The sequence below is a fragment of the Toxotes jaculatrix genome, chromosome 8, assembly GCF_017976425.1.
Source record: "Toxotes jaculatrix isolate fToxJac2 chromosome 8, fToxJac2.pri, whole genome shotgun sequence".
Classification (NCBI taxonomy): Eukaryota; Metazoa; Chordata; class Actinopteri; family Toxotidae; genus Toxotes; species Toxotes jaculatrix.
Genome location: NC_054401.1, coordinates 17,521,523 through 17,547,652, shown reverse-complemented (window position 1 = coordinate 17,547,652; position 26,130 = coordinate 17,521,523). Strand labels below are relative to the sequence as shown.

The 26,130-nt window shown below is 40.7% G+C and overlaps 1 protein-coding gene across 1 annotated transcript in view; it reads right to left on the bottom strand.

Annotated features, from left to right (window-relative positions):
* The window catches only part of LOC121186097 (A disintegrin and metalloproteinase with thrombospondin motifs 16), a 51,236-nt gene extending 35,569 nt beyond the window's left edge, over positions 1-15,667 (bottom strand). Inside the window, exons 1-4 of the mRNA XM_041044722.1 lie at positions 15,584-15,667; positions 15,338-15,428; positions 12,154-12,512; positions 1,601-2,066 (exon numbers count right to left, since the gene is read on the bottom strand). Of these exons, the coding sequence (XP_040900656.1) occupies positions 1,601-2,066; positions 12,154-12,512; positions 15,338-15,428; positions 15,584-15,667 (1,000 nt within the window). The remainder of the gene's footprint in view (positions 1-1,600; positions 2,067-12,153; positions 12,513-15,337; positions 15,429-15,583) is intronic.
* Between the last annotated feature and the right edge of the window lie 10,463 nt (positions 15,668-26,130).

The window sequence follows — 26,130 nt, the reverse complement described above, 5'->3', positions numbered from 1 at the left end:
CACCTCTGGGAAAAAAAACGTCCATAATCATTCCTACATGACACAAGGTCAATAGTATACACCAGTCAAAGCATAACAGCCTAAAACCATTGTAGCTTTTGACATTATCACCTCAAATCTTCTGCTTCATGTTTTTAAAGTTATCAGAACTTTCACCTATCAGTGCCTGGCTGCGATAAACTACAAAGGTTCGAAAGGTTGCTTATATAGTCGGAAAGCAGGTGAGCGACCAAAGTGCCTTTTTTACTAAAACACGGCACAGGTGTTCAGTGATGTCACTCTGTGGGAATGTAAACATCAGTGTGTTTTCACAGGGGACAGACAGCTGGGGTTCTGCAGGGTAATGACGGTGGTACCAGTCCAATCCCTGCCTCCTCGCTTTCGAATGACCCCTGTGACACCAGCAATGTTAACTGATCTTGTAGTAATTTCTTGAGAGCAAACATTTGTCACCGTGTAAAGTGAAAAATTTCCCATAACCTTTCACAGGTTAAGTCACTAATGAAATCAACCAAAAATGTCAGCGTAAATAATGATGAATGATGATTATTGTTAGAGCGAACACGTGTCATCATGAGAAACACAAATCAAAACCTGCTCTAGCTGCAAAATATTAGTGTCATTTTGACTGTTGTCTAAATTATAATAATAATCATCTCTATCTAATTTTAATAAAGAGGCTTAACAGAATTAACAGTCTGCCTTTTTGTGAGCGACAACACAGATTTTCTGATTTTTCTTTTGAACACACACAGGGGCTAATGATGTGTTAACAATCACACATATTAACACAGATTCTACTCCTACTTTCTGCTGCGCTATGAAAGGAAACACTATAGTTGTCCTACTACAGCTACACCACTACAATCAGTATTGTGGATGTTTTCTGTGCTCGTATGATTACATTAGCATTCATAGCAATTACAATGAACATGGGAACATATTCTGTTGGGGCTGATGTCTCTGTGTTCCCATTACACTAACCAACCACAACCCTGTGAGGCTGACTGCTAACACAGTTAACCAAAAATGTCAACAAAGAGAATTATTATCATGTGCCAATCCTTTTCTTTTCTGTGTGAAACTGTAAGCTGTGTGATAATTCCTAAAAGAAAGTATCTTAACCTCTCTGAGTTCAAACCACTAATTTAGTTATATCTTGATGTTTAACATTTTTATTATGACAGTGCGTAAAATGTGTAATGCGAGAAGTACGTTGAGGTGGGAACAGTCTTCATTAAGTGTCAAATGTTAACCTTTTTTTTTTAAGGGAGTAGAAATGGCAAAAAAATGACTACATGACAATTTTAGGACAAAATATGTTACGTAATCTAATTTAGTGAGCTAAAGAGCTAAAGAACAAACAATCAAATGGAAAATATCTTTTAGGTGGGAGAATATAGGTGAGAAAGATTAACCTCATTATAAAATTTGTTGTTGAAGTCTTTAAGACGATATCCTGTATCATCAGTGCAGAACAGGTTCATGCAAGAGAGCATGGGAAGTAATTGCATCTCAACATGAAGGGTTAGTATATGAATGTGCACTCTGGACTAATGCTGTTACATGTGGACCAGAATGAGAAATTGCCCTTACATACATTTCTTCCGTCTCCCGCAGAAGTGTTGTCTCTGCCTCTCCCCATGTTTGTAGTCGCTGTCATGGCGATGGCTGTTGCGGTGATGGCCACTGCCATGATGCTCCGTTTGGTCATCATGACTATTGTTGTTATCACTGTCATGATGATAATCGTGGCTGTGCCTTTGTTGTTTTTGCTGGCCCCTGTGGTGATCTTCAGTAACTGTGCTGGTGGTGGGGTCCGTGGGTGAATTTATGGATCTCTTGGTGACAGAGTGTCTGTTTGATTTGCGAGGAGATAAATCTGTGGATCGCTTCTGAAGCACCCGAGGCTGATGACCTCTCTGCTCTGTCTGAAAATCCCTCACACTCTTGTAGAGGATGTGTGGCTGGTGACCGGAGGGTGCTGTGAAGTTCTCTCTCTGGGCGAGGCTGAGGGACACTGGTCTCAGGAAGTAGTCCGTATCCTGCGTTCTGATCAAACCTGACTAGAGGCAAAACAGACAGTCCCATTAGCTTTACAGCAGTGGCTCTTACACCTATTTGGGCAACCCATATTAATTTTATGCACTTAGGCTACATGGGACCCAGAAAAAAGACACTTACATCAATTATGGGTGCAGAAATATACTGTACTTTGCAAAAAATGTACAATGTTTGACTTTATTTTTACATCTACCTCCTTAGCCTTTATTTAAATAGCTACACTTCTGTCAAAAAAATATATTAAAAAAACCTGAAAAGTGACCTGTAGGGTATAAATGGTTTATGTCCAACACCTCAACAGCTGACATACTCGCTTCCACTGAAAGTGCCCTAAAGGGCTGCACTCATACATTACAAATGAACAAAACAATAACCTTCTCAAGCTATTCATTTAGCTACCCAATCTGTCTCTGTCAGCAATTAGTCAAGGTTTGACTCTTGGGCCACTGTGAACCTGACCCCCCCACCACCAAAATCTCTGTGCGGCTCAATTAGTGGCCATGTTTCTTCATGTTCAACATCTGTTTTGCTGTTCGGGGTCAGACGTTATCTCAGCAAAATCTAAATAAGGCTAGGTCAGACTGAAAGAGTTTCAAACAAAAGTGCTGGTGTGAGGATGAAAGGAGGTGGCATCTCTCTCATAAACAATGTATATGCTCGAGGTTTTCAAGGTTTAGGCATTCCTCAATTTAATATTCACGTCTTAGAGGTCTAGCAAACAAAAATAGCTCCTCAAGTGTTATCTGAGTGTAATATTTAACAAACCCTTTATTAAAATGTGTCCTTTGATGTTATAAACATTTCTTAATCTTTGAGGCTGCTGTTACTGAGGGCCATGTAAGGGTGAGGGCCCCACTTTAAGTACCAGTGCCTTATGCTTTTGATTTAAGGGGATAAGTTATGGCGAAGCCCATTATAAATCTCTAAAGGTTCAGCAAAAGATTTCTTCAGCTGACCTTATTCTCTCTCCCTATCTCAGTCTCTCTCTGGGAGAGAGGCAGAGACATTTTCAGCTTTCATATTCCATTTTCAATAAACTTCTATCAACACAGCCGACTCAAACACTTGGAGATTATTTTCTCTTGCTCTCTGCCTCTTTCTTTGTCTCTCTCGGTCTCTCCAAACACGCACCACATCTGTGTTGACAGTCAACTGGCGCGTAGTGTTTGGACTGTAACTGCGCTTGGCAGTAATAGTAGTTTCCCTAAAATACATTTAATTGACTACAGTCTCCTTTAGTGTTTTCACTGTGAGCTGTGAGTGGAGTGTGAGGTCCTTCATCACCACCGCCTTTCTGCTGGCTGACAGAAACAGTCTGACACAGTGGCAGCGGTGAGGCTGTGGCTGTCCTGGGATGAGTGTGTATGTGTGACAGTCTCAAGACAGTACGAGATGGATGTGTGTGTGTGTGTGTGTGGGACAATAAAGGGTGAGAGTCTGAGAGAGAAGACAGATTATTTATGTGTAACGAAATGTCTAAATGTCAAATAGAGATTTGTGTGTATCCATCTGTTCATGTAAGTAGGACCGTCTCTAATGGTGATTTTGCAGACGCAGACCTCTATTGGTGATGTTTTTGATGTTGTAATGATTCTCAGTCCTGATTTACCCCATTTCATCATCATTTACTAACCCGGGCCTCCACCTCTGCCAGCCTATTAACCACAGATCAGGGGACTAGTGGAAGAAAGTTCTTGGAAAAGACTGCGACTGCATTATGCACTGACTTTGAGAAATCTGAACTCAGTACACATGAATACAAGCCAATACAGATGTGTCAGCTGTGACCACAATGACTGTACAGTTTACAGCTTTCATCACGTACTGTGTCAGGGAAAGCTATCATGCATTCATGTTGCATTTGTGCATTATTTGTTCCACAGCAGCTAAACTGGCATAGTCACTTAAATATCATAAAAAATATGACTCACATTTTGCATTATCTAACAGCAAAAAGAGAACAAAGACATTTAAAATCCATGCATACTCCTGAAGGACACAACTCCTTAAGTGTTAAGATGTCACAGCGCTTCATCGTGAAATGCCGGGAACGCTTGTTCAAATCCCACTGTTAAGTTTTATGCCTTTACCACAAGCCAGTGTAGAGCAGTTGCTGTTTACAGATGGTTCTGTGTCGGATAATGATTATTTCCCACCGTACAGTAACTGGTGTTTGACAGACAAAAGAAAACCACAAACAGCGCCGCAAAAATATATATGGAGACATATTTACAACCGGAAACACACTTTTTGGCCCAGTACTTACTGAGATGATTACAATCTTTTAAACCCTTTAAAAATGCCCACTCACACAAAAAAACTATGTACGCTTTATAATGAAGTCCTCTGACAGTGTGCAGGTTTTGCTACATCAGCAACTTTCCAGCACAGTCATTTCTAGTCTCTATGTTAAAATCCCCCAAAAAGCTACAAACGTGGTTGCACTGAGAATCCCACACAATGTTGCATCTGATTCTGACTATGGACCATGATTCAACACAGCAATTTGCTTCGGGAAATGAGCGGGTGGGGGATCAATTATTGAGAAAAAGAGAAAGAGAGAGAGAAGAGAGAGATGCTTGCTAATGCATTACCACCTTTTACTGCGGCCTGCCTGCCAGTTGGTCAAGAAACAGTTCTTGCCAGAAAACCCAGGCCAAGATCGTTTCTTTACAATCACTTGTGACAACTGGTGCGTGATCCCGTCATCCGCATGGCACCGGCCCCGGCGCTGTGTAATCACAGACGATTGTCATAATTTGGTTCCAAGTCACGGTGAGGCCTCTGACCTGAACGGCGCTGCCTGTCAACCTTCAAAACTTCATGTTAAGTACTCATTCTGTCTGAGTAGGTGGCTAGGGGGTTTCTGCTGATTTGGTATCCGGATCCTGAAAGTAGAGAGCTGAAGATTTTGGATGAGAGGAATAAAAGGAAATTCTCCTTTTTGTTGTTTTTGTCATGAGAGAGTCTGATGCTCCTCATTGGAAGGAGCATCAGACTCCTTCTCCTTCCAAAAGCAGTAAAAGGAGATGGGATAGATAAAAAAAGAGGAAATCCATGATGGAAAGAGACAATCATTGGGTCTACACCTGAAGCCTGTGGACTGGACTGTTTAGTTCGGAGTTGTTATAGAAACTGTCATGATCTGATATATATTAAACAGTAGTCAGGGGTTGACAGGGTAATCTGGCTGACATTCTGTCTTAAAAAGAGGGAGAGCACAGATATGTTTGCATCCATGCAGCAAACAAATCAAAACAGAATCACGCAGAGGTACTATTTTTATAAAATGGTGCAGCCTAAGTCAAAGTCTTTTTACCACTTCCACTAGAGGCACGTCAACAAGCATGAACATCATGATAGTTATGACAGTATTTCATGGTGACAATGTTCACTCTATGACTGCCTCTCCTGTCTCTTCCCTGTCAGCACCACATGCATATGTTACATTCTATGGTTTCTATATACAGACTGCACTGTTTTTTCAGCACTGCTGCTGAGGTTTTGGGGTTTATGTTGTCATCACATTGGTGCAAAAGAGATATATTGGTTCTATTATAATGTATGTCAAAATCTACTGTGTGACATATATTCCCAAATAAGGGTCTGGAGATTTTCAGGTTCAGGTCCAATCCCATGGCCCCTCAGCAAAATAGATGATATATGGAGATGACTGTGTATGCTTATTTTCAACTGCCTATTACCAACTCTCCTCACTGTACAGTGGGCATGTACCGTATGTAAGGAAATCTAAGTAGACTATGATAATTGATTGCACTTTCCCTGCAGTATGACAACTGTCTGTGGAACTTCAGATTAGATAACAACCATCATCTTCTCAAATTTAGCTTCCTTATTGAAGTTGTTGTCAAACTGAGTGTTTTCATGATTTGTACTTTTTTTGCAAGGTCCTCACATGAAAATCTTTTCAAAACCCTTTTTAGATTTAGGGATGAGCAACTGGTATGGCTTGTGTTTGTGGCTTCACCATAACAAGAACCATAAGTCTGTCCTCAAGACAAATCAATACTCCTTATTGTTTAATGAATTCTGTCTTTATGTTTTTTGTTTTGTTTTTTTTTTGCCCTGTGCTTACGATATTCAATCAGATGTAGACATTGTAATGATAAACTTGTGTTGGTCTGTGTTGTTCTAAAACCAAATTTTATATGCAGTGCATATAATAAGTTTTTATTTGTAGACAGAAACCAGACTAGAAATTGTACCCAAATCCATGTGTATAAGCAGTGCACTGTATGTACAATGACTTGCATCGTCTTTCTCTTCCTAAGCATAACAGGGAGCAAATCCCACAGATAATCTTCCTATAATGTCTGTAGTCTGTAAACTCTGCACAGCCTCATTCAAAACAACATGTATTGCTATTTTCTTCAAAGTGTGTGTGTGTGTACGAGAGCCACTCTGTTCGGAGATTAGGTCACACTAGTCCCTTTCCTAAATAGTCAAAGTCATCAGATTACACACTGTGCTCTACGAGGTGCAAATAGCAGTCATAAAGTGCTGAAACACTACTTGGGAGGGCGCAAACAGCTGGACTCTCTGGAGTCAGACGCATCCAGACAAGCAGCGACAGGAATGGGGGGTTGGGGGGTGCGAGAAAAATGGTAGGAAAACGGAACTGGGGGGGGGGCTTTCAGTGCATTACAAGGTGCACCTGACTGTGTGCAATATATGGTTCTCTGTTTCTTTCTGCCTAGCTCTGTTTAACTTGCCTTTCTTGATGGGATCGAGACCAAATAATATTTTTGTTTCAAGCATGTGTTTTAATTCAGTTTTAAAGAGTTTTTGGAAAATTTAATACAGTACCTTAGAATAATAACCAGATTTACTTTATTATCACTGCTGGTTTTATGTATTGTAACCAACAACAACAACATATTCTTCAATAAAAGCAATAGAACAAATATCTTTCTTGTCTTTGGTGCATAAACATCTAGCAGCTCAAGGATTCAAACTTTGGCTCAGTGTTGATAGATCTTATTGGAAAATTGGTAATGATACCATAATGACACCACACTTCAGCACTAGACATCACTTCTTAATCAATTAGCGATTTCGCTTCAAGCTGTACTTTTGTCATCTGTTGGCTTGTGATCCAGAACGCACTAGACAAACTGGAGGTATATCCATTTAACAAACTGACTTAATTCCAGTCTCAGAGACACATGCCCATGACTCAGTGCCAAATCTGCTTTTTTATAGCTGAGGAAACCATGAATGACGTTAGCAAAGGATAAAACTAGTATCAGTCCTTTAAAATCATTTGATGTATTTTATGCTGAAAATTGATTAGAAGAAATTGCCAAGACCACACTGCAAGCTTTTCAAAGCTCCATCACATCAATAGACCATCCCTCATATATTCTTGGAAATCCCAGAGGTGGGACGAGTGTGCAACATTCTATTATTACTACTACTACGAGCCCTGAGGCAAGAAACACACCCGTCCTTTTACAAGAGGAAAACACATGACCCCCAAGTGATTTGTAGTGGGAGGACATGTAGCATTTCCCTTTGGTACAAAAGAAAGGTGTGCATTAGAAGTCTGGGTAAAATTAGATTAGACAAACAGATAGAGATGTATGTGAAGGCCAGAGATAATAATGTACGTTTAGAGGCAAAAAGAGATAGGAACAGAGCTAGTAATGTCCCTGATTAATGTTTACTAGATTACAGAACCACCTGACGTCCCTGTGCTAACAAGACTAAGAGTCCTCTGCCATGCTAGGTGTTCTGAGAGGCTGCACTTTGGTACAGCACTAATGTCAGCGTGCTAACAGCCTCATAATAACAATGCCAACATACTGAAGCTAAGGGGGCATAATTTTTTATCATGTTCACCTTCTTAGTTTATGCTACCTTTTTCTGATTAGCACTAATCACAAAGTACAGCTGAGGGTGACGGGAATGTCTGCAAGTATTTAGTCACACCAAAGTACTGGACAAAGTAAAAGGATTGTCCTAAATGAGAATCTAAGGGATTGTGAAAGTCTGCAGACTTTATCTTCTCAGGACTATGAATGTCTGTGCAAAATTTTGAAACAATCCATTCAGGAGATGGTGGGATATTTCGGTTGGGACCAAAGGTGGACCAACAGACCAAGATGGCCATCCTTAGAACCATGTTTCATGCACAGCTAAAAATCCCACAAGATATAATATATAGGGGGAAAAATTGTGATTCATGGCATCAGAGTTGCCTGCATGTCACTCTACTCACCCCTCAACTCCCTCACCCCCATAAAAGCCAGACTAAAGCGGATTACGCTACAGCATAAAGTCGACACAGAGGAGGACCTGTTTTATGGTCTCCCCCTACACATGTGTGTAACTCCACTGTGCAGTCTCAAACAATTTGGCAGGTGAACAGTGCAGTCACTGGGACTGGCCTGCTTCTTTTATTCCACCAATTCCTTGCCTGCAAGTAAGAGATTTTTATGGTTGAACTCCCTACTGTCATCAAAGCGGGGCCAGCCACTATATGGGCTGCCAGAAGAGGGGAGTTAAAAAGGCAACTTATACACAGGCTTTACAATGTAACACTCCTTACAAGCGGTTTTAAGCACTTCAAAATGCCAGGGAGAAAACAATGGCCCTTATTGCCTTCATTTCTACCTCTCTCTCTCTTTCTCTCTTATCTTTCTTGATCTTTCTCTTTGCATCCATCAGAAAGCCTGAGAAGACACTAACATACAGGCTGTGAATGTCAATCTAAGTGCAGTTGAATAATACTAAATCCTTTATAATGAGGATGACTTCCATCTTTACACCAAAAAAGATGGTGATGGAGAGAATTGAATTGAGACTTATTACAACAGAGTGAAGCAGAAAACAATTCACACTGCATGCAGAAGTATACTAAGTTCTGCTATATCTGATGTCTAGGTCAGGTTCAGTTCTGACCTAAACTGCCTTATCTGGTAAAATTTCTCAAACAATGACAGAGCAAATAAGTGTGATGAAATGGTTTCATCTAAGTTGTACCACGCTGCAGCTGGAGGCCAGGTGCTTTTACTGATACAGCTATTGATCTGGGCTCCTCCAGTCAATATTTACCCATTGCCTGCCAAATAGGAACCTGACCAAAGCACAAGGTCCCTTATGAGGTTTCAAGTGCCCCTGTGAACTTTGTTACCAAGTTTCAACCAGTCATAGGCATATAACGTGGAGCACAGAAAGGGTATGTGTACATAAGTGCAACACACACACACATACAGAATAGATGATAAAGGAAAAAAAAAACAAATGCTGAGTGGGTTTGGTGCTACAGGAAGATGAGTTCAAGTATTGCACTATATCCAAAGATGAATGGGGAGTGAAAAAATAAATAAATCCAAAGGGAATGAATGTAAAAAACTCATCTTATATTAAGTGGCTGACTTGATACTGTACATGATCAGGTTGTAAATATGATAATATTCTTATACTGATAAAATATGCAGCTCAGAGTCTGATAAGAGACATTTTGGCATTTTGAAAAATGCCAACTATCTTTAACTTTCCCCAGACGTCTAAATACCTTTGTCTGCTAATATAGCTTTGGAGTTCCCCATTTCACATCAGAAAAAGCCAGATTCCCATTGATTCACTGACCCAGTCCATCTCAGCCGGCCTCAGTCGTGAGAACCACGTTTACAGTCTCTACAACCCTGGACCTTTTGGCTGAATCTTTTATTGGGATCTGGTCTGAAATGCAGACATGTACACACACATGGCCTTTCTCTGTCTCTCTCGGTCGGTCTCTCTCTCTCTCATGCACATTCACACACTCACACACACACACACACACACACACACACACACACACACACACACACACACACACACACACACACACACACACACACACACACACACGGAAGAGAAAGAAGAGGAAGCATCCCTGGAGATGTGCCATTCTCTGTCTGTTGTTTTAGAGGGCAGTTCTCAGGCACGGCAGTGGTCTTTCACAATGATAAATATAAACAGCAAACCAGCAAAGTCAGGCCTGGAATTTATTATAATTAAAAACGCCAAAAAATCCAAGTTGAAGTGGTTTTTCAAGGCATTCGTTTTGGTTAAAACTGTGAAAAGCCACTGAATTTCAGTACCCATATTTAATGTTTGCTCTAGCAAGGTCCTTCAGATGCAAAGCTTGTCTGACCACAAGCTTGAATGTGCTCGAGACACAATTTGTTTCTTGGAAACCTAAAGATTGCATTAATGCTTCAGTTCTAATAAGTAACATTACGCACATTTCTCTGCCTTCTGCCCAGTTGCTGCCTCTGTCTCCAGTAATTGTAGAGTTCTAACATAATATGTGTTTATGTGAGTTCAAGACTGAGGATTAATGTGTATTCATAAAGTCCTTTGTTCTCTAGTCCAGACTACTAAGAGGGCTAGCAAAACACTTGAGGTCTTAGGGTGGAGGTGCCTCATTTAGGCATACTTAATGTCTTTCTTACAGTAATGTTTCCTTCATGTTCATGCTGTACAGGAGGACCACCAAGGCAAGAATTGAAATTCGGCCAACTTTCTCCACAGCACAAGGGTAATAATTAGAATTTGTCCATTCAGCAATTTTATCCCTCATATTAAAATACTGACTTTTATCCAGTATAAGTTGGCTGTAATACATGAAAAGTGACAGAAAGGAACCCAAAAATTAACCCCAAACACCACCTGAGCAAGTGCAGAGCTAGTCCAGTTTTGGATTGGATATCAGCTTATTAAATGTGTAGCTTTTAGTACATTATATGACACTAATATTAACATTACGTACATTGCAGAGTTAGCCCGCTACCTAGTTGCCATCTATTCCCTTGCTAGCACTCCGCCCTTCCTTAAATACAATTCTGTTCAATTAAATTTTCTGTATTTTGTAGTTCGCACACAGTCAGTTCACTGATTATGGTGCCAGCTGTGTGAGATCAGCAAAGACTATTGCTCTTGAGTTGAGAACCAGCTAAGATCAATGCAAAAGATGCCACTCATGCTTGAAAAATATGAAATATGAATTTATATCTATGACCTGTACTTCATGCGTTGGCCATGAAAACTTGTCTAACAGCATACTGTGTGCTCAATAAGAAGATGAAATACCACAAAAACATTGTTTTGGCATATTTGACATGTATGTGTTTTTAAAATGTTCCTGGCTTTTACACCAAGCATTCTGTGGTGTCTGCAGACTTGACTTTTCCATTCATTAGTTATTCATTAGCTGATTTAGGCAAAAGTGCAATATACATGGAATGAGCAAAAACTAATGATACAGGACAGACTGAGGGAAGAAACTTGTTTGCATAACTTGCCAACTTAGTCAGTGGGTTTTCAAGTCAACTTAAGTCCAGTAGAAGTTAATTTTATGACCAGATCAGGCCAGAAAGGCAGCCCCACAGTAACATACTGAAAGAACAGTTTGATGAATGCGTATGTGTAAAAAACACAAAACAAGACAGGGTCTTACAGGGTCTCTGGTTTTATCTAGATTTACAGGCTGCTGTAATCTTTCTCCTCCTTTCATCCTGCTTTTACCTCTCACTCTTTTCTTTATCTCTAGTTTCTGATTGGCATCACATGTCTCATATCTTCAAACCCCAAATTAAAGTATATATATTTATGCTTTCAGTCATTTACTTCTATTCTTCTACTACTTCTACTTCTAATTCTACTACATTTCTGCTCTAATTCAGTGTTTTCTAAATTTTCACTTGAAATTCAAAAGGGGTCATGGACCTCTCTCTTTCTCCCTTTCTGGCTTTCAGCATAACAAGAACAATGATGCTGTGTTTATTTTATTGGGGTCCCAGGATGAGCCAAATTTTTTAAATTTGGCTCCCAGGCTCACTATTTCTTCTAGGTCAGTAAGTGCAACTACAGTATTCACTTGGTAGATCAATCTAAAGCTGCCAAAACTAAACTAAAATAAAATTTTCCAAGAGACAAACTTTCAAATTGTCAAACTGACCCTGAAGTCCATTTTACTGATGCAAACACAGACACCAGCCCAGATCCAGCTCATCTACTCCCTCCTTCTCATCCAAACCCTCCTGCAACCTGACTCCACACGTGCACGTTCAGACTCACCATCCCCGTGCATGTTGACAGTGCCACTGAGGAGTTGACCCTCGACCTCAGCGACCCCTGGTAAAAGCAGAGGTCGTCCTGGTGGTAGGCCCTCAGGCTCTTGGTGCCGTTCTTTCCCAGGACCTGGATGGTAAAGCCAGGTGCAATCAGGCTCTCCGAGGCCTCCCTCAACTCCATGTGGAAGTCCTGCCCCAAGCCACTTAGCCGGAAGTGGACCGTTTCACTGCTGCCATCAGTGTTTGATGAGCCTGCATCTGGGGTCAGGGATCTGCGTTGTCTTCTGCGCTGGTGGTGGGCAACTTCATGAGAGATATAAGTACCTTGGTGGTTGACCTCATACGGAGATACAATCTCATATTCTAGAGAGAAAGGGAGAAGAGAAAAAGACAGAAAGTTGGGAGATCATTTTTTAACCACAAAAGATGGAGAGAGAAAATGAGAGTGATAATTTAGGTGGTGAAAAGCATCACGTTTAAAGACAAAATCTACTCCTTTGATAAATAGGAGCTTCATGGAATCAAATAGTGGAAGATAATGCTGAGAGAAACTTGTGGTGCCAAATGTAATGGACTATATTTTCTAGATGCAACTTGGCAAAAATAAAACACATCGTCCTTGTGGTCATTGTAGTCAGTTCATACTAATTTGATATGTCAACATCGTTTGCAATGATACTCTGCATGCTGTGTCAGCTGCTACCTTGGCTGCATTACGGACCGAAGAGAAAACTACAACCTTTTCCGTTCCTTTGTAAATTCTCCTTGACCTGCCTCATATACTTTTGCTGGCAGGGTCAAGAAAGAGTTACAAGAAAAGGAAGGGTTCTAGACAATTCCAACACAGGCCGGTCAGTGAAGAGTGAATCATGTTTGACCTAATGTTTTACTACAGTTTTTACTACAGCTCAGGCTTAGATAACTGCGGGTCGTAAAGAGGGCCGGTGGCCTGTCACAGGCAGGCCTGGCCTCTTATACCAGTTAAATGTCTAATGTTGCTGTGGCCACAGAAACTAACCTGCTTTCCTCCAAAGGTCAAATCAAAAGAGTAGCTGACTCCTTGAGCTGCTCCAAAATTGGTTTTCCAGAGGAAATCATGACAGTAAATGCAGATCCTGTCCATCCTCTGAATAAGAACTAGCTGACCTACTAAAGGAGGACCTCCTGTGTTAGGAATGAAGCACCTAATTGTCTTTAAGGCTGTGGATATATTGCAGGGTTTTGGATGTGTAAAATGTATAAAACGCAGCAAAATGTGTTAAAACTGAGAATTGTTTTTCTCTAATTGGTGGTGATGGGTTTCACATACTTTAGTTGCAACTGGTGAGATCATAGTAATAGAAAGTGCCTGATACTCTAAGCCAACATTATGCTCTTGATACACTTTGGGTCTATGAGTAACCAGTAAGCAAACAACTACATTACAGAGTGTTGTATTGGCCAATGCAAATGAGTTCAGTCTTGCCATGGGAAAATGGACCTGTGGTCATTTTATCAGTTAAAAGTGCACAGAAATAACAGCAACCTTGGACTTACAGTCAACAAGAGCCAGAGTCAGTTACTGTACAGTATGACCTGCTTTAGCAAGTCTGAATAATGAGTAAATATAGCACAGAGACAGAAGTGTTTTGGCAGTCAGTGGGAGAAACACGCAGGGTGACAGACAGTGTGTCATCACTGGCAGTGTGAATGCCTGAGGTTTGAACTTGGCTATTTGGTGCATTTTGGGTAGGCTGACTTTAAAGCCCCTATGCTCAGTATTACACATGCTCGTTAGTGGATGCATTTTATTTAAAGCACCATGCATTACCATGAGTGCATGTGTTTTAGCATGACTGGTCACAGTGGAAAGCAAACCTCCAACCCTTGCAATGTTGCAACTGTGATCTAACCAGGGAGCTACAGGACTGCAAAGAGAAAAACACATACTTGAAGTCTCAAGCCTTTTCTGTGCAGACACCAAAGCACTCAGGCAAAACCAGAAAATGGTCTTCTCTGTCTTTGTCACTCTGTCCACCTCCCCCAACACACACACACATTTACACTTAACTGTGTTTGTATCGTCCTAACTAAAAAACCAGCTGCAGTGACCCATGTCTGACAGTATACAAACAAAAGAGTCTGCAGGAACGGAGTGCACACTCACACACACACACACTTGATATCTGACGGGCTAAGAAACTGAGACAAGATCCTGCAGTGGTTAGTTTGTTGGTTTAGTAGCTCCTGAGTGCCATTAGTACTGATAGGGGCTCTAACCAATGGGTGCCTTGGTTTAAATGTAACAAAGGTTTGAACATGTGAACTCTTCCCTCACCCACTCTAACACGGCCGTATGAATGTTAAACACATTAACTGAGCAGTAGTTGTTAAAGCATCGACTGAGGGATGATGTGAAACAGAGATAAGGGCTTCCCCTCACCTTTCTTTCAGATCATCTCCACATGTACCCAGAGAAAGGAGTTTTGATTTTTGTTTATTTGTTTGTGTCTGCTTTTCATGGTAACTAAAAAAAACAAAAAAACAAAAAAACCCAAAAGATCTGAAGAAGAATGCACAGCCAAAGCAGCTGCTGACTCAGCACACCACATGGGGTTAGATCCACAAAACAAAGAACAGATGAAAGTCTTGCACTTCCTGCTTGCACTAATTACTGAGCAGACTGAGCAGCTAAAACAGGCATGAGTGCTTCTTCTTTTAGGTCTGACTTCTCAGTGTCTTATAACAATCTAAGTGTAAAAAATATGGGGGGCATTTTCATTGTGTTATTCAGTAATTAAATGAATGCCACACACTGATACTTTTCTTTTAACTGCTTATTATCTGAGGCCTCCACAAATCAAAAGTTCATTTTGTGAACTTTTGATTTGTGGAACTTATCTACTTCTAAAACAAACTTTTCCTCGTTTTACCGTGAAACCCAGTTTGAGCTCCACTGCTGCTGCAGCAGATACTGATGGCTCTGTGTCAGGGTGCAGGTCGCCCCCCAGCGGTGAAGAGAGGCAACTCGCAGCGCAGGTGAGAGCTGTTTGATGCTGTTGGCCGTTTGAGGGATGCAGTATATGGCTTTTCTTCATGTTTTTTCCCTTAATGTACGGTGAACCAGCGTACCAAAATGCACTCTCCTACATAAAAAAAACTTTAATGACAGTCGCAGAAGCCTTGCTGAAATCTGCGAGACAACATACCTGTATGCTGAGGTAAATTGAGAAATCGGAGTAAAGCCGACTCCTCCCGATGAGATTCTGCACTGTCAGCACCTTTATTCGAAAGCAAGCTCTGTAAGAAAGGAAATGCAAATGAGACAGTGTATCCTGCAGCCGATCACGGAAAATGAGCCCAACTCGACACCTTGTCATGTGAAGTGTTGACGACTTTGTGAGCTCTGCATGCATGTGCGTACAGGCGCAGCGGAGATAATGCAACTCACTTACTTTGCCAACTGTGAAAAGACAAAGGAGATGGAAAACGAGCAGCGTCCAGTTTTTCCACTCTGCACAAATCCGTAAGAAAGTCATGTTTGTGGATCACCTTTACCCACAAAAAAAAAAAAAAAGAAAAGAAAAGAAACAAAAAGCAAAGAAAAAAACTGAAGCCTATATCACACAGCCACTTTAAATAAAGCAGTCCAGCAGCCGCAGCAGTTCTGTGGGACTTGTGATGAATGAAGCATCAACGACTTTCAGATGCGGGCTCCTTCAACTGTGCCACATTGGTCTCCATTCATTTCCAACCGCAGTATCCCAAGGCGGCAAATCGCATGAACTCAAGCTCTTTCTCCCGGCAAGTCATTTTCCTTTATTCCACTCAGACAGTGCGACCAGTATCTAACGTCTCTCTCTCTCCTCTCTCTCTCTGTCTCACACACGCTCACTCTGCCTCTCCCTCTCCCTCTCTCTCTCTACCCAGTGACCCCCGCGGACCATTTTGACTCCCAGTGGAATCATGTGATCGTCTTAAATAGGCTGCGTCTCGTCTTGGCAATAGCAGACTTCTATGAAAGTCGCACTGAGTCCGAGTCTGAGTTTCCCCCGGGAGCCTGTCGAGGGAGCACTGAACACAAGGCTGATGAGGGCCCTGTGGGTGCGTGTGTGTGCATATGTGTGCGATTTGAGGAGGGGGTGTGGGTGTGGGTGGTAAGCACAGCCTGTAGCCAATCACATTTGACACCTGTGCTGAGCGACAGGTTTTGTATCTGTTTGGTTGCGGGAGATGTGTGTGAGGGGAACAGAGGGAGTGTGTGAGACATAGAAGAGAACAGGTAAAGTGTTCTGGTAATTAGGTACATGCATTCTTTCCATGCACTATAAGGAGGCTGCAATAACAGCTGTTTGTTATGTTTGTAATCAGTTCATTTGCAAATGATGCATTTCAAAGGATGTATACAGGAATGAAAGTGTTTACTTGAATCCAGTAGTCTGGATCTTGTAACCCAAACGTGATCTGCAGACTACACCCTGCAGCAGGTAATCAGTAATTTGTGATGGATTACAGTCTGAAATTTAACCTTTGACCCTGTTTAATCCGCTCGTCATTCTCCCATTTCTCCTGTATTCCGCAGCTGCACTGATAGGCAGCCTGCCAACATTTCTTAACTCCCCACAATCATTCATGGAAGTGCTTAGGAGTGTGGGAGCCAAAGGATTGGGAGCGCTTGTTTCATATTCTGGAGCATTTCATCCTCCCTAAAAGAAAACCAGATGAGTTTTCTGCTGTGTGGCAGGAGAAATAAATGTGTGACGGTTTACGGTGTGATCTTTTTGGCACTAAGTCAGAATATCAGGATGAGAGCAAAAGGAATCTGAGGTGATTATAAATGAGATTAAACATGAAGTTCCACCCCCTTTTTAGATCTGCTCCACAAGTGTCAGCCTGCAGTGTATTTTTGCATATACTTTTTGAAAATTTGAAGAAGCTCAGGCTTTACATCGACATATAAGTCAAATTAAATGCAAGCACTTCATGATAATTATTATGCGCTGACATCTGTGCTGATTGAATGTGATCTTTGGTGCTTGCTGCCCATCACAGTAGGTTGCCATGAGGTTCAGAAAGAGTAAAGAAAACTCCAGTGTCACGTTTCAGCAATTCAGAAAGAGTGATGAGAGACGCCCTCTATGACAAATTTCGCTGAGCAAAAGATGTTCAAGAGGAACAGAGGCCGGACTTAAAAGTGGGACAGGACTTCAGCTCTCTGTCCTGAGGGCTTGCTTCTCACTGGAGCGCAAAGTGTTTGATGCATCTTCCAAATGGCCGGTGTCATGTTAAATTAGTTTATTAGTATCACACATGAAAGATTTATTTGTTTTCAGTGGTAGGAATGGAATGAATGAGACAATATGGCAATACCAGAACAGAGTGACCAACTTTTCCCTAAGTGCAACTCCCCACGGATAAGAAGTTTGATTGTTAAATGTTAGAACATTGTCAACCTGAGAGTAACATGCTCTAAGCCTATAAAACTGATACATACACGAAACATATTCCAGATTTCTGCCTATGTTTGCCAATTCTGGTTTTAATCAGTGCTAAAATGCCATCATGAGGAGAACTCCTACCATATGTTTGGAGGCTCAGGTAATCTTTACAGTGTCAGCTGCTGCTGAAGTTATATCACCCCTCCTCCTTTAGCCCCCCTCTCCCCCCTTCACTCGGACACATGTGTGCACATGCTGCAATGCAATACTCACTCTGCACAAATGTGACTGGTTTTGTGAATGTATGGGAAACAGGCTGCTCACTTACATTAGCCAGTTCCTTATATTTCTTCAGCAAATGCAAATGCGCACAGCTGATTGGAGCAGCTGCCAAACCTTTGAACTCTGAAAGAGTCTGACAGCATAGTGTTATGATCTATGGTAGTATGCTTCATTTTGTCCTGCGGGGGGTGTGCGGGTAGATCGAAAAACAGCAGACTGAGAAATAAAGTGAAGACATTGTATTGTTTGAAGCAGTTGAACATAAAGAAACCCCCTGTAGTCCAAACTGAGTTGGCTGCCGTGAATGATTTGACCTCTGAACCTCTGAGCTCCTGTATGCCTCTCAGTCTGCCTGCCTGTCTGTCTGACTGCTTGTTTGTCTGCCTGCTTGTCTCTCTATCAGCTTGACTATTTGCCTGATTGCCTGCCTTCAATATCATCTGGGAAACCAATCACCTGGTCTACTTAGCTTAGCACAGAGACCGTAAAACTAACTAATGAACACGTTATTTCTTATTTGTTTGATCTGTACAAAAACCTAGAGTGTAAAAATTACAATTTTTCGGATTTCAGCTGGTGTCTTGGCAGCTGGTCCCAGCCAAGAAATAGTTCGCCACGTAACGCCCTGTAAAACAGTAGATTATCCACTTTTACACTTCAGTTTTTGTACTGGTTAAACAAAAAAGGTCCAGTGTGTTAACTGGTGAGCTCTAAAGGTGCTGGTAGGAAGATTTTGTTACCTTTGACAACTGTTTCCCTCTGTTTCCAGCCTTAATGCTAAGCTAAGTTAGCTGGGTGCTGGTTGTAGCTTCATATTTGCTGTGCAGGCTTGAGGAGAATTATGCTGATCTTCTCATCTATCTCTTAGCAAATGTTGAATTATTCCTTTGAGTCTCACAATGCAGGTCTTAAAATTTCTTTCTGCTATAGTCTCTCCAGGTAGTTCTCACTCCACAGTCTCACTTAATTAGCTGTCTACAACTGTCATCAAGGCAACATGTGAGTTTGTGTGCAAGCTCTCTTACGTGATTTATGCGCTTGTGTGTCGTTGCGCGAGTGTGAGCCTGTGCCTGCATATCTGCGTGTGCTTGTGCGTTTTGCTCCCTTTGTGTATGTGTGCGTGAATAGTAAGCTGACAGCAGCTGTAAAATTCCTCTCTGAGCATCACAGAGGGGAGGCTGATGGGAGCTGACAGAGAGCAAGAGTGAAGGGAGGTGGGAGAGGAAGATGAAGGTGAGAGCGGAGCAGGGGGAGACGCTGGTTGCCAGCTAGCTTGATGATTGAAGGTTTAGTCAGGCTTTGCAGAAATTCTGTACCGCTGTCGAAGAATACTGATGCCTTTACGGCTATTGTCTAACCCATACACCTTGGATGTATCAGCTCAGAGTGAAACAACTGTTTCCTTCTAAATATTTGCAGATGGTGCAGAAGTCTGGCTTTTGTACATTGCTGGAAACATTCCCAGTTATCAATTCACGGATCTTACTTTATATTTTAGACTAACATTGACATTACTTTATTTGAAAGTATAATCAATGTAAACTCCGAAAGAATCATCTAGCATGGAAGAACCTTCACCATCTTGGTATAGGTTAAATAAAAACAGCATAAGGTCACTATTAATTTTTTTAATTAATTAATTATTAGGAACATTTCACACATTATTGATTTTGGAATAATACTTTACAATTATTAAAATTACTACTTGAGTTGGACAAGAGAAGATGAAATAATGTTTCCATTTTTTAACACAATAGTAGAAGAGAAGACACGTGTGTATATACATTATGTGTTGTGGAAATTATTCTTTTATGTTACATATGCAGGTTGAGTTTTGCATGACTTGCACAGGCTACAATATGATGAGTAAGTGAATAGAACAGTTGCAGACTTAATTTCAAACTTTTACTTCTCCTTTGGCAAACCAGCAGTGTCTTAATCAATAATCTTTTCAATAGGGAAGAACACAGTGACTGGCTATGTAAAGATACTGTAGAGGCTATAGTGGTAAAAAGAAAAAAAAAAAGAAAAACCAATTATCAATAAAAATCTTTATTAGACTTCAGAAGTAATCGTTATTTATAATAAATCAGACCTATTAAATTTGTTGTTTTAAGGATACAGTCCCCTTTTTTGTTTCAGTGCTGAGTATGACCAGCAACCACATAATCATTAGCATTTAATACTCAGTGGTTCAGTGAAATCCAAAGTTCAAGAGCAGTACCGGGAGCCTTGCTTGTGATTGTCCCCCAATCCTTTAATTTCAATTTGATTCAATTTGAGAGTAAAAAGCTAAGACCTGTCATTAATTTAACTTGGCAGCATTTAATTTAATTCTCTCCAGTAACAATTCTCAAAATCTGAACATGATGAAAGTTCTGTCTTTACATCACCTACTGTATCAAACACAATCAAGGACACACAGTATGTGCTTACATCTGCATTGTCCAGGAAAGCAGTATGCCATGCAACATATGCTTTGTCTTTAGCACTGTGACTGCATCCGAACTGGATGAGGGGTAGCTACATATGAGCGTTAACACAAAGTCAGATGTGTGAAGAAACAGGTGACAGGACAGCTGCTGTCTTCAAATGTTTTTATGCACTGAATATCTCTGTAAATGGCCAATAAAGTACGTGTACACTCTACAACAACATATTGTAATGTATTAAAGTGGCTGACAAATGCCTACCACATTGTATGCATCTTTAAAGTCTTAAATAATTTTGTTTTTAAGTCTTCACAAGAAGTATTAGTGCAGGTATATTATCCAGGAGGTGTGGTAGTTTCACTTATTTAGCACCAAACATCAGATTGTTGGTACAGTGGGTTCACCAGCAGTCGGGTGGAAAGTTGCACTTGGAACATGTTACTGTACTGCTTCACCCCTCCTTTTCAAATAGCCTCCACTGAACTAGATAATGTATTGGACATGGCTGAGTGCCTCAAGCATTAGTCTTCATAATAACCACTGATTAGTGAAGTTATTGTGCTGATGTCAGTGCTCTACATCAGTTGGCCTGAGAAGTGTTGCAGCGTGGGAGGTCTTGTTCTGACCCTGTTTGATCATGTGAGCACTGATAGTTCACATTGGGACACAATGCTGGAGGAAACTGACATATTCCTGATTAATCTGATTTATGGTGGCAATCATCATGTTGATCTATTGCTGTCCAAGTTGTGGGATAGGCTATTAATCCAATCAGTTGCGCATTATTTTCGGCAACAAGTGTCCTATCAAAACAGTGGTCACGCTCTGAGTGCGTGAAGTTCTTTAATTGCAACACTAGTAGAGTTAATAGTTTGGGTCACAGTTTCCTATTTTAGGTTGTGAGTAATTAAGATAATTACAATATGTTTTATGTATTTACTTTTATTTTAAGAGATAAGGCACTGAAAGCCATAACTGCAACTTATGTACATAGATTCATTGTTTTCACTTCTGTTCTTTGTAAAAGCTCCTCCCTTTCATTAAAGGTGAAGGGACAACATTAGTACAGGAAGTTACAGTATTCCATGAAAAATACAGCTAGTTGCGGCTAACTTTCCTTGTCTCTTGTCCTACATCTCTATATTTCCTCAAGGTATTAATGCAACACCATTTTCTCTGGGTTTTAGAGCCTGAGATGAAAATGAAGGGCTGAAGAATTGCGCTAATTATTGGTAGTGAGCTGTATGTGATCGCTGGGGCAGAAAGAGCATCTCTGGAGGGGTGAAACCTAAAAACAAAGTGGCTAGTCTTATGACACTCTGCAGGGGTGAAAGCCTGCAAAAGTTCACCACCTCTGTATTGTGTAAGCAGCGCTGTTATAATAACTACCTTCATCTTGGCCGGGAAAAAGGCTGTAAAACTTTTATCAGAGATGGCAGATGAAAAGTGGCCTGTTTGCAGGTTTTTGAATCAAATTTGGATAAAATGACGAAAACATTACTTGCAACATCTTTCCATGAGTAATACATGTGTAAAATGTTCAATAAATGGGCCTTTAACCATTTGGATTAAAAACCTTTGCAAAGACCTCGGTCTCCAGAAATGCTCCTTGAATCTTGCACAGATTTAGGCTAAAGGAAATGCAGGCTAATTTCAGCAGCCTTGCCAGTCTTACCTTCTGCACTATACAGTAGCTCTATTTTACAGTGCCAGACCCAAAGGAAAGTGTTTCTCCACACTCAAACATTTGCATGTCTGCAAACTGGTGGTGGGGTTTCACTCTGTGCAAAGTGATGTCTGGCCAAGAGTCTCTGACCCACACAGCCCACTAGTATCCATAGTGTGGTGTGGAACTGGACCTGCTGGCAGGAAGATGAGGAAAAGAACAAACCTCCTCATTTAGCCCAAAGCCCATGCGTGCAAAGTTCTTGCTGGGTGGAGCAGAATTCACAAACCTGTCAATATACTAGTTTCTATATTATAGATAAAGCAGTGAAATGGGTTGATGACATTGAACTCTAGCTTCCATACTTAGATTTACTGATTGATAAACTGACCGGGGCTTTAAGTAAACTTAACTTGACCTTAGTCCTGTGAACAGAGAATTTGCATGTTTAGATCAATGAAGTATTTAATCGGTTTCAGATAACCATCTGGAATTCCTGGTGGACATCTGCTGCACAGTTTAATTAGTGTTTCTCACCGTTGATCTACCTCCAAGAGACAAATTCTGCTACTGTAATGCAGATATCTTGCAGGGTGTTTGGACTTATACAGAGACTACTACAGTAACTTCCACAGAACCACATGAGTTTCCAGGTACCACTGTGGGTCAGCCAAAGTATGAAAAGGGCCAATGACTAAGTTTTAAGTGTTCAGTATAATAGCTCAGTCAGCATAGCATAGTGAATGATGTTCTTTAATGTGTGAGACAGAGGATTATACACCAAGCTAATTAGCAAGAGTTTGAAGGAAACCACCTACTCAGCTTTAGGATTTTATTCAGTGCAACTACTCAACTCTTGCAGACATTAGTTCCTCACTACTGGTTCTGACATCAATCAATAAATCACATTTCAGATATCAACGGACTTATGCTGGAATAGTTTACACTTGTTCCTCACCTGAATTTGATAACAGTGTTTGTTTCTAACAAACGAGTTGCTGTTCAAAGCCACATCAAGCAAACTTACTGATGTGGATTAAAATTTCCGTCATTGGCACATAAATTCTAACAAACTCTAATTCACTACCAGTCACCAGACCAACAACCTGCCTCACGCCCCCCAGGATAATCAAAGTATGGAAAGCTTACCGACCACCCAGGAACACAGCATGGTGCAAAAACAGTTAGCCCTACTGAATGTGACGTACTTTTCCACAGAGTCCTGTGAAATTAGCAAAAGCTAAAGACTGAAATATCAGAGTTATAGTAATTATGCACATACATGTTCACTGCAATGTGTACACACATTCAAGTTTTGCTCGGTGGCACAATGGCCTAATTGACAAAGAAATTATGGTCCACCTGGATGCCAAGCCTGTATCTCTGAACGCTTGAACCGTGGCTCTCATCCATAACAAACTTTCAGCCATGATTGAAGGGAATGCCTTGTGTGGCTGCAGGAGCTCTCCACCTTCCCTTATGAAGGGCCTGCTTTGTTCTTTTAGTAATGCTTAATTTCTTCAAAGTGCAGACAAGCTGAACAGTATTATACTAATGGGCATTCAAGCTGTGGTTTACTCACAGCAATGAATCAGTGTCTATGAGAGAATCTGTGAGAGATACATCAGGTGATGAATAAAGACATGAAGGGGGATAATTAGGAATTTAGAGAAGTTCGAGTGCATAAAACAAAAAGAGAGGTGATGCAATTCCATGCTACAGAGCTACTGACAGTATTCAGTATGATTTAGATATTATTGTACATAATAGATCCTCAGGGCACACAGTGTCATCTTTTTGAAGTTTATACATCAATACTTCAAAATGAGGTTTTTACTTAATCTAGCGTTTAAGATGGTGACAATTTACCAAAGCAGTTGTGTGTAATTTTAAATGTGAAAGGACGTAGGGTGTGTGTCACTATTTGACAACCTACATTGACAGAACATCTGCTGCAGTGAAACAGGGTTCATTTGGATTCAGAACGTCCAACTAATTTTGTTGAATAATGTGTGTAAAAGAGAGCATGTTCTGGTTTTGTAAAAGTTAAAAAAAAAGTGTTTGTGCACATCACATTTAAGTAACATGGACACAGGAAGGAGGCACAAAGATTGACACACCTTCTTCCAAGTGGCTCATCCAGTCTTTGCCAAACAACCTCCTCTGGGTCACTCATCACACTCACACGCACTCACACATAGAGAAACAACAGCAGCAACAACAACAACACTCTCCATCCAACGGACAATCATTACAGGTCACCACCTCCGTCAGTGTGTGTCCCCGTCAGTGACAGAATAGGTGACCATCCATAGCGGTAGCAAAGCTTTATTTTGGTTGTGAGGTTCAAAGGTCCTGAGATGCTAGTTGACTGAAGCTGTCATGGCTGCCTGTGTGGCTGTGTCAGTGAACCTGAAAATATATGTTTGGAAGCATCAAGCACTGAGAGAAACCCAAAGGTGAAAACTATGGCTATAGAATGAAAGCAACTAAAAACATTTCCGTTTGATTGCTAGATTAAAGGGTGGGCTGGCTTGCACCATTTGTTCCTCTCAGTGTATTTAGGGTTTTCTATAACACAGTGACAGTTCTGAATTTATTTACGTGAAGTTCACACCTTTCACAGTTAGTCTTTTCCTTCCAAAATCATCTGGTTGCAAATCATAGCATGGTACATACCCACCATACACCATTAAAAATATAGAATTTGTTCTGGTATTTCCACAAACTATGAAACCTTGGAAAGTCCCTCTTTTGGAATGTTTCATAAGTAGTTGATTTGCTCAGTGTAACAATGAGCAATAAAACCATCACCCATAAATTAACTATGAAAATATTTCGGCTGTCACTCATGACTTTAAAAAAGAGCCTCCTTTGGAATGTGGCGTGCCCTCTGACCCCATAGTGCAGGGAGTTTACATATCCATGTCTCCACTAGTAAAAACCACATTCCTACCTTCGATCTGGGTCAAAGATAAAAGATGTCAGAGATCTGATGCTGACAAGCGAGACACATCTCACATTCAGAGACACAGATTTTTGATCTGTGCTCACTTGAACTAGACCTTCCTAACTACAGTAGCCTTTTGTTGATTTCCAACCATTGCTGCACAACACTCTGTTGGATTACATTCACCTTACCTGCAACATTTATATACATTGATAGTGCGAGTTATTGCGCTTAGTGTACATTCATACAGAATATGCATTGTAGGCGTGAACTGGGAGGCCCACAGCTCAGCCTTTATTAAGGGAAGAATGCAAAAGAAGAAGTGCTGGAGGCATCTTTCTGCTGTCGCTAGGGAGCCACAAAGTTGACTACTGTCAATCACTTTGCTAGCACAGCTAATGAAATTATTCAATAGAGATCTGAAGTCCTGCCCTCTTTTTAGCCAAGGTTGTGTTGCACAATTTTCATAGCGGGCCTTTCTGAAAAGCTAATACTGAGATTATCTGGAGTCACCTGATAATATTTCACCACACATATGGTGACACATACTTTAAATAACTACAGCTTACATTTCTCATAGATGTAGAAGCAGTATCAAACCCCCATGAAAAGCTAAGCTGTTGAATGTGGTGGTATCTTTAGTAGAGAGAGAGAGAAAAAAAAACACAAACTTCTGTAAATCATTTTTAGTTGCATTAAAAATTGGCTGATGTTAATTAGAATTCTATATTATATTTCCTCAATTGTTCTTGTTTTCTTGACATGACAAATGGCTTTTTTTCTGGTTGGACAACGGAGAAAAGAATTGGTGATGTAGGGTTGTTTTTCTTCTTGAAGTTGAATATAATGCCATTTCACAATTTTCATAATCAATCATAATCAGGCTGCTCTTTACAAATGCATCCACTGCTCTTAGGCGTTTAAAATGACTTAATGTATTAAATAATATTTCACCAGGCAACTTGTCAAGAACATTTATCCATTGCAATAGCCTGTGATAGTTGCATATAATCACATATTGATCTTCGACACTTGGTGGACATTTGGTCGACAAATTTCAAGAGACTGGAGGAGACGGTGGACAGACGGGTCACCAGCTGTGGAAAAATACGCAGACTGTGGAAATCTGAAATAAATGTTGCTGGATGTAAAAATTGCTTACTGTAGCAGAAACATATCAGACTAATTTGTCTGAGCAACACGATTGGATTGTATGTGCTTCAATTCTGCTCAT